At 44.2% G+C, this 12,108-nt stretch overlaps 1 protein-coding gene across 1 annotated transcript in view; it reads left to right on the forward strand.

Moving 5' to 3' along the window:
• Positions 1–10,401: 10,401 nt before the first annotated feature.
• Tmeff2 (transmembrane protein with EGF like and two follistatin like domains 2) overlaps positions 10,402–12,108 on the forward strand; it is a 269,707-nt gene continuing 268,000 nt past the window's right edge. The window contains exon 1 of the mRNA XM_055616977.1: positions 10,402–10,980. Within this exon, the coding sequence (XP_055472952.1) occupies positions 10,809–10,980 (172 nt within the window). The 5' untranslated portion in view covers positions 10,402–10,808. The remainder of the gene's footprint in view (positions 10,981–12,108) is intronic.

Here is a 12,108-nt window from a genome sequence, read left to right on the forward strand (position 1 = left end):
ATGCCTGCATAAGATCTGGTCATGTGGAAGAGACTGTAGGACATTTCTGTAATTAATGATAGATGGGGGAGGACCCAACCCACGGTGGACAAACTTACCTCTGGGCTTGCGGTCTTGGGTTCCCTAGAAGAGGAAGCAATATGGAGCTCACCATGAAGCAGCACTAATGGAAGGCATCTGCATCAGCTCCTGCCTCCAGGTTCCATTCTGTTTGAGTTCCTGTCCTGACCTCCCTCAGTAACGAGCAAGGATATGGAAGTATAGGCCAAATACAATCTTTCCTTCCCAAGTTGCTTTGGTTATGATGTTTCATCACAGCAATAGTAACTCTAAACAAGACAATAGATTATGGGGAAAAAAAAAAACACAATCTTTCACATTAAACAAAGTGACTTGACTGTCATTATAGCCTGTGTGTTGTTTCCTGCTTTGCTGAAAGTCATGAGTTCACATTTAAAACATCAGGCATGCCGGAGGTGGTATATCTGTAACCCAAGTTCCTGGGAGCTCAAGCAGGAGGATATAAAGCTCAAGGTTGGCCTGTGCTGGCTCCATAGTAAGTTCCAAGCCAAAGTGAGCTGCATAGTGAGATAGCGTCTCCAAATGGGGGAAAAGAGGAGGAATTAATTCACAATGTGATCAACTGTAACACAGTTGTAGTAACTGATGTTTTCCTTTTTCTTTAGTTCACTTTACATCCTTGTTGTAGCCTAATCCTTTTTCCTTACCCAGTCCCACCTTCCCCTTTTCCTCCCTCCCCTCCCCTTTTCCTCAGAAAAGGGGAGCTCTCTTTCCCATCCATCCCAGCTCATCACTTCGCGTTAGGACTGAGCATGTCCTCTTCTCCTGTGGCTTGTCAAGGCAGTCCCACCAGGGGAAAGTGATCTAAAAGCTGGCAGGTGAGTCCCTGTCTGATACAGTCTCCACTTCTCTTACTAGAGGACCCACATGAGGCTTAAGCTGGCCATCTGCTACATCTTTGTAAGGGGCCGTAGGTCCCAGTTTATGCATGGTCCTTGCTTGATGCTTCAGTCTCATCAAGCCCCTCTGGGCCCTGGTTAGTTGGCTCTGTTGGTCTTGTGGAGCTCCTGTCACCTCCAGGTCTTTTCCTTTTTCTTCCCACTCTTCCACAAGACACCCTACATATCACCCAATGTTTCGTTGAGTATCTTGGCATCTGTTTTGAGCCACTGCTGGGTAGCACCTCTCAGAGGACAACTCTGTCGGGCTCCTGTCTGCAAGCTTAACAGAGCATCATTCATAGTGTCACGGGTGGGCACTTTCTAACAAGGTGGGTCTTTGTTTGGGCCAAGCATCATTTGGACATTCCTTCAATCTCTGCTTTAGCTGTTCTATCTTTATCCTTACACATCTCATAGGCAGGGTACATTTTGGTAGGAGTATTTGTGGGTGAGTTGGTTTTCCCCTCCCTCTACTAGGAGACTAGTCTAGCTAGAGGGTGTCCTCTTTAGTCTCTATGGTCTCTGCTACTAGGAGTCTATGCTTGAGTCCCCCTCATACAGTCCCAGGAGCGTATGCTGACATAGGTCTCCAGCTTGTTACCGAGATGCCCCACCCTCAGTTTCTCTTTTCTTTATAGTCTTTCTGTCCTCTCGCCTTTGCTGTCCCCAGGTCTGATCTCCACCTTCTTAAATCTCTGTGCCCCTCTCTTACCTTGTTCCCTCTCCTTCAGCCACTACCTCTGTCTATTCTATGTCCCCTTCCAAGTGAAATTTATGCATCCTCTCTTGGATTCTCTATGTTACTTATCTTCTTTCGGTCTGCACTTCCTAGTATGCTTATCCTATACTACATGGCTAAAATTCACTTATAAGTGAGCACACACCATGTGTGTCTTTCTGGGTCTAGGTTACCTCACTCAGAATTGTCTTTTCTAGTTCCATCTATTTGACTGCAAATTTCATAATTTCTTGCTTTTAATAGCTAAGTAGTATTCCACTGAGTAAATGTGCCACGGTTTCTCTATCCATTCTTTGGTTGAGCGACCTCTAGGTTGTTTCCAGTTTCTGGCTATTATGAATAAAGCTGCTATGAACACAGGTGAGCAAGTGTCCTTGTAGTATGGTGGAGCATCTTTTGGGTATATTACCCAGGAAGGTATAGCTGAGTCTTGAGGTAAATATCTTCAGATCATATAATTGGCAAGTGTGGAGCTTGGTCAATTGCACGAAAAGGGGTCACATGGCTCCTAATTTAGATTTCAGCAGCAAGGACCAAATGACATGAGGTTCCACTGCCTTGTACACACTTTGAAATGGTAAGTTACAACTCTCCATGGGGCCTTGTGAATTACAAAGTTATTAATCCTCATGTTATACCTGTCAAATTAATGTGTAAAGACAATGCAGCTCAGTAAAGATAGCTTCACACAGTTTCAAGCTCAGAGCCACAACTTGGAAATTGGTTTTCCAATGCAAATTCAACGACTTAACCACGTCTCTGAAGCTGATTTGGCTGGAATTGCAATTCATACTTCTTTCCCATAATGATAAAATAGTGATCATTTTAAATGGTATATTTAAATTGTCTATAGTTGATATGGGGCTATGTAACATTGTAGAAGCAAGGAGCTTATTTTATGTATCTATACCTGTGGTAATAAATAATACAAGTGGCTATCCCTGCATGATAATTTAAATCCCTTTGCAAAAATTTACTGTCAACACTTTGCAGAGTACAACAACTAATATTGCATTAGACTTCAGTGTTATTATTAAGTATGTATAATCACAGAAGCTTTAATAAATTATGTTTTAACTATAACATTAAAAAATGGCAGGATAGTCCATTATCATGCTCAGCTTAAATATACCCATCACTAAAAGTAGTTAAGATCAAAATACACACACACACACACACACACACACACACACACACACACACATGCACAATGAAAGTATTCACAATGGACTTGAAAACAAAAGTCTTACGATGACTTCAGACACTTAAACCAGTTTGAATTTGTAAATGCAAAGATACCAAGTTATACTGAAGTGGCTGTTGCTTTTAACTCTCTTGAAATTCAATAATTCTTATTCTGTAAACTATTGGCAAGCAACTTTCAAACATCATCTGGTTTATATCGCTTTCATTAGATATTGCTATCAGAAAGTACTTTTGTGAGATATATTTAAAAGCTTTAACTGGAAAAAAAGCGTCACTCATTTTCTTCTCCAACTTGGATATGTGTGTACTGCAGGGAGCTTCGTTCTCTTGGAGACAGGGTTCAGCCAAAGCACAATACCAGAACACCAGGAGAATTTCTTAAGAGTAAGCCAATATTAACTCAGAGCTTCCAAGAGTTGGGTGGAACTCTTAACTAGTGTGTTTTAGTTCCCTAGATTTTGGTATAAAGTCCTGACTGAGGCCCAGTGCCCTAAGATTAAACTATTGCTTCAGTACTGAAATTACAAAGCTAATCTTTCAGTATAAAAAAAATAACTAAAACACAAGAATTGCAAAGTGTAAGAAAATTTCAACTTTATGAAATTATAAATTACACATGATAACTTATACACAATCAACTAACAGTATGAAATGGGAAAACTAGCAACAACTAATTTTTTAATTAATTTATTTTTTATTAATTACAGTTTATTCACTTTGAATCCCATCTGTAGCCCCCTCCCTCAACTCCTCCCAATCCCACCTTCCTTCTTTATTCTCCTCCCACACCCCTCCCCAAGTCCACTGATAGGGGAGGTCATCCTCCCCTTCCCTCTGACCCTAGCCTATCAGGTCTCATCAGGATTGACTGCATTGTCTTCCTCTGTGGCCTGGTAGGGCTGCTCCCCCTTCAGAGGAAGGTGATCAAAGAGCCAGCCATTGAGTTCATGTCAGAGACAGTCCCTGTTCTCATTACTAGGAAATCCACTTGGAGACTGAGCTGCCATAGATACAGCTGTGCAAGGGTTCTAGCTTATCTCTATGCATGGTTCTTGGCTGAAGGATCAGTCTCAGAAAAGACCCTGTGGCCAGATTTTTTGGTTCTCTTGCTTTCCTTGTGAAACTCCTATCCCCTCCAGGTCTTCATATCTCCCCCTTCTTTCATAAGATTCCCTACACTCTGCCCAAGGTTTGGCTATGAGTCTCAGATTCTGCTTTGATACCCTGCTGGGTAGAGTCTTAGAGACCCTCTTTGATAGGCTCCTGTCCTCTTTCCTGTTTTCTCCCTCTTCCCCTCTTCTGATGTCCATTAAGATTGAAACCTCAAGTGACATTATATGCTGGAAAGGATGTGGAGAAAGGGGATCTCTCCTCCATTGCTGGTGGGAATGTAAACTTTTACAACCACTTTGGAAATCAGTCTCACACTTTCTCAGACAGTTAGGAATAGTGCTACCTCAAGATACAGTTATACCACTCCTAGGCATATATCCAAAAGATGGTCAAGTACACAACAAGAACATTTGCTCAACCATATTCGAAGCAGCTTTATCTGTAATAGCTAAAATATGGAAACAACCCAGATGCCCTTAACTGAGGAATGGACACAGAAATTATGCTACATTTACATAATGGAATACTACTCAGCCATTAAAAACAAGGAAATCATGAAATTTTCAGGCAAATTGTGGGATCTAGAAAAGATCATCCTGAGTGAGGATGCAGAAGCAGAAAGACACTCATGGAATATACTTACTTATAAGTGGATATTAGACTTATAATATAGGATAAACATACTAACACACTTAAAGAAACCAAGCAAGAAGGAGGACCCTGGGGAAGATAATCAATCCTCATACAACTACTTTTGTTTTATTATAAAAGTCAGCAAGAAATAAAGACAGCTTCTGGGAAACATCGGTAGAATTTGACTTAGAAATATAGCTCCTTTATATTTACCATATGATGAGATTTTAATATTGTTTTTCATATTATTATTGAGGAGATATAATTTGGAGCATTATATCTACTTACCTGTATGAAGGTTGAAAATTAAAATATAAAATGTTAAGGTGTGAAAATAATACCGTACTTCTTCTTCAGTTGCTAGTGATTGGTGTACTTTGGCCTTTAGTACCATTCTGCCATAATCACTCTTGCTTATGTACACAGAATGTTATATTTGTACATTCATTGATTCAGATGTCACTGTTTGGGTAGGAATGTCCCTAAACCATAAATTGTTCCTCTCTTAATCTTCAGAAATTTCTTAGTAGGTGTTATCACCTACATTTTACAAGTAAGAAAACTATCTGTAGTTACTAAGTTGGACGTATTAGTAGCTTAATATATTATTGGTGAACGTGCAGAAAACTGACGCAATTGCTTCTCGACACACAGACTTTCGTACCAAAACAATATGAAAACTAAAGGAGAGCTCAGATACCTTTCACTCAGGATTAGATGTATATAATACCTTTAGTTCTCAAACAAGTATGACTACAGATAACAGAATCCAACTGTAAATTTTTGAATTCAAAATTCTCGTAGTGAGATACAGAACTTATTCATATTCAGATATGAGTGCAGCCCCCAACACTTCATCAAGAAAGCTTCTCTTTGCAGAACAGGAAGACCATTACAGAAAACCACAAGCAATCTAAATGCAGAGTTTTGGACCTCAGTTCCAATGAACACATCTACAAAATAACTCCCTTACCTCAGGCTCAGCGAACATTTCAGTAGAGGGGGATGAAAGACTGTAAGACCCAGAGGATCAGGGAGCTTGCTGTGAGACTGTGCTTCCTAAAAGTGTCAGAAGCTATACCCATTAAGTCTCATCGTTATGACTGCCTAAACATAAGGTAAACAGGATCAGCAGTAGACATGCTAAAGTGGATGAGGGAAAGACGAAGAGACCTCAACCTTAACAAAGAACCACAGGCAGCCAAAGAATTCTGAGAGTAAGAAAAACTTTGTTCTCCAGGGAAGAGCACACCAAATGGTTATCCAATACCAAACGTTCAGCATTGAAAACACACATACAGTAACATTTCACAGACAGAGCAGTATATGTTATATGTAATATATATAACACAGAGATATAGTGCTTCGTAGGGTGGCAAACATTTTACCATGCAGAAAACAAACAAACAAACAAACAAACAAACAAACATGTTGGTATTTAATCACTTGAATACCCCTACTGAAACAGCTACTCTGGTTTTGTTGAAAAGTTGACACCTATTCTTGTTTTGTGGACAAATTGCATCAAGGACGATGGAATTTAGCAAAATTTCTGTCTAACATCAGACAATTGTCTTGTGCCCATAAAAATTAATTAAAGAAGAGGTCATGAAATTGAAAGTGAAAAAGGAGTGTATATGACAGGGTTTGGAAGGAAAAAAATGGAAGGAGAAAATGATGAAATTGTATTATATTCTCAAAAATAAAAGACATAATTTTAAAACTCTCCTGGGCCAGTGTGATGTCTGATAGGGTATAGGAACCAAGCCTGATAACCTGAACTCTGGAACCCTAGTGGTGGATAGAAAGAAAAAACTGACTCATAAGTTTCCTCTGATCTCCACTTGTGTGCAGTGGGACATACATGTATGCACACAAAATAAATAAAAATATCACTCTCTATTAATCATCAAACAAATATAGAAATCATTCGATCTCATTGTCCCCGCCTAAGAATTAATGCATGTGGCTGTTACTGTACATTAACAAAAGGTCAGACTAATGTTCTTCATAGGAAGACCTTGTACATTCCATCTCAAAGGAACAGTAGTAGAATTTAAAAAGGCAACAGGTTTGGTAGACAGAATTTTTGCTAAGTTCCAAAATGATTGATGCGACTTAATCACAAGAACAAGACTGTCTCTATGGGGGTGTTGTAGGGATTAAATAGCAATGTTTTTCTTTCTGTTGGTAAAGTGTCTGACACATGAGTAGGCACAACCTGTAATACCTCTACTGAACAATCAGAAAACTTTAGCAAAAAAAATAATAATAATAAATAAATAAATTCTCATTGCTAAGGGTGTTTTTATTTTTCCAAGCTCATTTACCTTCAATGTTGCTTTTCTAAGTAATCTCACAGATCTTAATGATATCCTTTCCACTTGGAAATCTTTTGTTGTTGTTGCTGTTGTGGTATAGATCAAATCCAGGGCCTCCTGCATATGAGGTAGAGCCTCTACAACCAAGTAAGCTATTCCTTCATCTCTCCATGAAGGTTTATAAAAGTTATCTTTTATAGGTATGCATATGTGTAAGAATAGACAAAGAAAAAATGCAATGAATTTGAGAGAAAGAAGGAAACATGGGAAGGGTTGGAGGGAGGGAAGAATGGGGAAGGAGAATGATGACGTTATAACTTCAAAATCATAAAAATTATTAAAATAAAATGCAAATTTATTTAAATTCATGAAATTGACAACAAAATGCTATTACATTTTAAAAACATTTTTCTGCAGAATCAAAATATTATCTCCAATCTGTGTACTCAGATATAACCATCTTTCTCTGTCCTTGCAATTCTAGGATATGTATTCCACTACTGAAGTATTCTAGCTCAGGAATATTGAAAGCTAGTATTGTGAACTTTTAAAAATAAGAATACTGAACATCATCATATGGATTCAATCAAATTACTACTAATCATATAATATATGATGTGAGGCACAATTCATAGGCATATTTGAAAGTTAATTGTAGAAAGGAAACTGATTTAAGCCTGGTGGGAAAGAGTTTAAGTGATAGTACAATCTTAAGATAATAAAATGTCAGTGCCTGTCTAGTACCTTAGTACCTAATGAAGAACTAAATAATATGCACATTTTATTTACATATTCAACAATGCAGTGCTCTGTTCAGTGAATGATGTTATTCTGCCACTTGGTGGTGCCTGCCAGTTGCAGAATCTGTTTCTTGGTGGCCTGTAACACTAAATGCATCTTGAGTGGGACAGAATCTCAGCATTCCCAACCGAAAGGCTTCGATTGTAGCTGCGGGATAATTTAACGAACCTCTGCGAAAACAACTGTGTTTGCTAACCAGCCACACACACCGTTAGTCATTAACTCCTTTGCAGTTTTAAGTTAGTGAGGGCAAAGTGTCTAACGAAGACACATTCTTACAAAGCACGCCAAAATTTTACTGAGCAGAGAATTCAATAACAATTTTCCTTGCTAAGAGCTTCTGTAAAATTCTCTGTCAAACCGTGCAATCCTAGCGCTGGTTTACCATCGTAATTACTGCAAAAACACATTCTCTCAAGAACTTTAGCGGGACTTGTTTTCATAAGCCTGATTATCGCTGATCCAAGCGTTGGGATGGAAAATCCCAGGTTCTCACTTGGAACTGTGGGTTTGGTGCGGCTGGATCTGCATTAATCATGAATGTTATGTCGCAGGCTCTGCTCCAAGGCATCACTGTTTCTTTGTTTTTGTGATATCTTTGGCAGCTCCATCTTCTGGGCATTCCTTTACCTTCAACAATTCAGTTGCCCCATCTAAAAGCCGATTTTTCTGATGCCTCCAACGTCTGGTCAAATTGATCTGTGTTAATGGAGTCTTCGCTGGTGAGAGATGCCATTGACTGGAACGCGGAGATCTGCGGCCGCTTATTTGCCAGGGGCAAGAGACACCAAGATTCAGAAATCTTTAGAGGTGGGCGGGGGGGGGGGAGGAAAAAGGTAGTCTTGAGAGGGAGCCTGGGTGTGAGATAAAGGGAAGGGGTTCACAGAGGAAGAAAGAGCAGAGGTGGCTTTGAGGCTCAGAGGTGCTTCCTATCGCTTCTCTCAAAGATGAAGTTAAAAGGCAAAGGGGTTGGAGGAGGTTGGAGGTTAGGGTACTTAAAGAGATCGCTGTAGCACAGTTTGTTTTCCGGTGGTGCCTGCGGAGGATTGAAAGTCCCCTTTTCAAAGTCTATTGCTGCCTCTTTTAAGTGATTGGTAAAACACGCTAATTGCGTGTTGGATGCTATCAAACAATACTTAGTCAACATTCAAAAGGTTATGGGAGGGGGATACAAGGTAATTTAAGGAAAGAGAAAGGGGAAGGCACTTGAAAGAAAGGAAAAGAGGGGGTGAGAAAGAAAGAGGGAGAGGAGAAGGGGGAAAGGAAAGGCAGTATGTATGTGTGGGGCGGGTGAAAAAAAAATCCTGAATAACTGAATTATCACACACGCAAAAAGAGAACTCTTTGGTGCAAGGCAGCCAGAACCCTGTGACTGCAGTAGCGTCCAGAGTCACTGGAGACAAACAGTCCATCCCACCCTTGTCCCAGAAAGCTCTGGGCCCTAAGAACTAGCAATGCCTTCAGCTGAAGAGTGTGTCTAACTGCGCGGAGTGCAGCAGAAGGAAGGCAAGGCGGGTACCGCTCTGCTGTTTCCGGAGTGCCAGGGCCAAAGAGAACCTAGAGGAGCCAGAGACTCCTGCGGGGCTGGACGCCCTTGCCTCTCCGGAGTAGCTGGAACGCCCGCAGACGCGGTGTAAAGCGCCCTGGGCTACCGCCCGTGCAGCCCGAGCAATCTCTACCCTCCGCGCCGCTGTGGATTCGCCCTGTAACCTATCCTCAGCTGGGATGCAGGGAAGCCTCCTGCCGCTCCCCAGACCACCTGTCCCGACCAAAATCGACCTTCCAAACACATTCAGCTGCACCTTTTAGACAGCCACACAAATAGGTTCCAGGCTGTTAACAAAGCTGGGGAGAGGGAACCGAGCCTTCAGCCGCCCTAGCGGGTCTGAGCTGCGGAGAGCCTGGAAGGGGAAAGGAGAACCGGGAGTCTGGGGAGAGCCGACTAAACTGGTTAAGCCAGCCTGGCCAGCACTGTCGGGGTTGCAGCTCCTCCAGGAGCTGCTGCTGCTGCTGTTTCAAGCCACCCAAAGCTTTCTGGCTCTTACCCCGCCGCCTCTCGCCCTCTTTCCTCTGTCTCATAGAGAAGCATCTTATGCTTCTTTTGCTACCTCGATATGCCCAGCTTGGATCCCTTTCCCGGCCCGGTGGCGCCGGCGGGACGCCCGCTGCTCCCTACTCTTTTTCCCTTCGCTGCCCTGGGGCTGCGGGTCCTCCACCTCCTCCGCCCCCACCACCTCCAGCTGGGAGAGAAGGCCCCCAGCCGCAGAGGGTGCTGGCAGCTCAGGGTCATGAACGGTAGAGGCGCAAGCCGGGACCCCGCGCGCAGTAGGGGGCGTCCTGGAGCAGAGAAGCGAGGCAAGTGGGATGAAAGCGTGGGAGTAGCCGCCCTGAAGCCTAACCTTCTCCCAGGAGCCATCCCCGCCTAGCCCCGCTCGGGCAAGAGCCTGGAGAGCTAGCCCATCTGTGGCATCAGTGGCCTCCTCCTCCTTGCACCTCCTCGCCGACCCCTCCCTCCCGGGACCTGCATCCCGCTCCGCCAATCAGAGTCCGACTGCCGCTTCCCACGTGAGCCCGGGCGGGCTAAGGACCTGCTGCTTCCCAAACGCCAGAGGGATGCGGGCGGCAGAGCGCGAGAGGCGGCGGCTGGGCTGCGGGGCTCTGTGACTGTCCCTCCACCCAGTCTCGTCGCGCGCCTCCGTTCTGCCCGCTGGCTGCCTCCTCTTTACGTCCTGCTCTCAGTCTCCTGCTCCTCCTCTGCCCCGACCCTGTTCCGTATGGCAGCAGCTCCCTGCGTCTGGGGCGCAGCCTCTCAGCGGACTATCAATTCGCTCCCCGGGCTGAACCGGGTCCCTGGATGTTGCTGAAACTACGGAGATCATGCGCTCCTTTGGCCGCAGCCTCACCTCCGGCTGTCCCTGCCGCCGCCTCCTCCGCTGCCGCGGTCCGCGGGATGCTCAGTAGCTCGCTGCGTGGCCCCCGCGACCCCGTGTTCCTCAGAAGCCGTTGCTTGCTGCAGAGTTGCGCGAAGTAGTCATGGTGCTGTGGGAGTCCCCGCGGCAGGGCAGCAGCTGGACACTTTGCGAGGGCTTCTGCTGGCTGCTGCTGCTGCCCGTGACGCTGCTGATCGTAGCCCGCCCGGTGAAACTCGCCGCTTTCCCTACCTCCCTAAGTGACTGCCAGACGCCCACCGGGTGGAACTGCTCCGGTAAGTACGGACCCTTAACCCTCCACACCTTACCCCCTGAGAAGAGACCTGTCCACCCTCGTGTGTGTGCCCAGCCACTCGCCTTCCACTGCCTGAAACCCAGGACTTCCCACCTCGAGCCCGAGAAAACGGTGGGAACTGCTTCAGCTAGGGCTGGGCTGGCTGGGATGCGAACAAAGTGCAGGTGTGGAGAACCTCGGATGTTCGCCCTCAAATCGGAGCTGAGGGGATTCAGGGAGACACTAAAGGGATCATAGTTTTTTGGGGTTCTCAGTCCTAGGCGAAACACTAACACGCAATATTTCCCATCGTTCAAAAAAAAAAAAAAGTCTAGCCTGCATGTGCGAGAAATAACTTTATGAGAAAGAACAATCGAGAAAGCAATAAATCAAATGATGACTGCAGGGGAAACCGTTAATTCTTCTGAAAACGCTTCTTAATGCAGGTCCTACTCAACACTGGGCCACAAATAATTCTAAAGGAGGCAAGTTTCCAGGGTCTCTCTCTCTCTCTCTCTCTCTCTCTCTCTCTCTCTCTCCTCCGCCTTCCTACTCCCTCCCTTTCTCTTTCATCCTCTAGCTTGCTCCTTCTCTGTCTATAGCTCTGTAGCTCTCTCTTGCTCTCTCTCTCTCTCTCTCTCTCTCTCTCTCTCTTCTCTACTCTCATCTCCTCCTTTTCTTTGGCTGCAAACACCAGTGTTTTTTAAGAGGTTGATTCTGTAGTCAAAGGATGCCCATCCACGCTTCCCCAAGCTCCTATGTGGAAGACAGAAGTTGATAAAGAAGCAAGAACGGATTCCCAAGCCAGAATGGGCATGGCCCAAGCCTGGCAGACTTCTCAGAACAGAGTGACCCGACCACGGTGTGTTCCAGTCCCTCACTTCTGCACTGGGTTTCATGGAGTGACAGGCAGCCCAGTTGCTCATTCAGTCCCCATCAGAACACTGAAGCTTGACAGGCTGCATGCTACTGAAGCCTCTAATTGAGAAGGGCGCAACGACTGAATTTACTGTACTGTACTGGCTGGTGTTACACGTCAGAATGAGAGCCTCTAGTATACCTGAGAAATTGTGGTGTTTTGTTTTGGGGTTTTTTTGTTGTTGTTGTTGGGGGGGTTGTATTTTAAAGT

The sequence above is a fragment of the Psammomys obesus genome, unplaced genomic scaffold (genome assembly GCF_907164565.1).
Source record: "Psammomys obesus unplaced genomic scaffold, mPsaObe1.curated_primary_1811, whole genome shotgun sequence".
NCBI classification, from domain to species: Eukaryota; Metazoa; Chordata; class Mammalia; order Rodentia; family Muridae; genus Psammomys; species Psammomys obesus.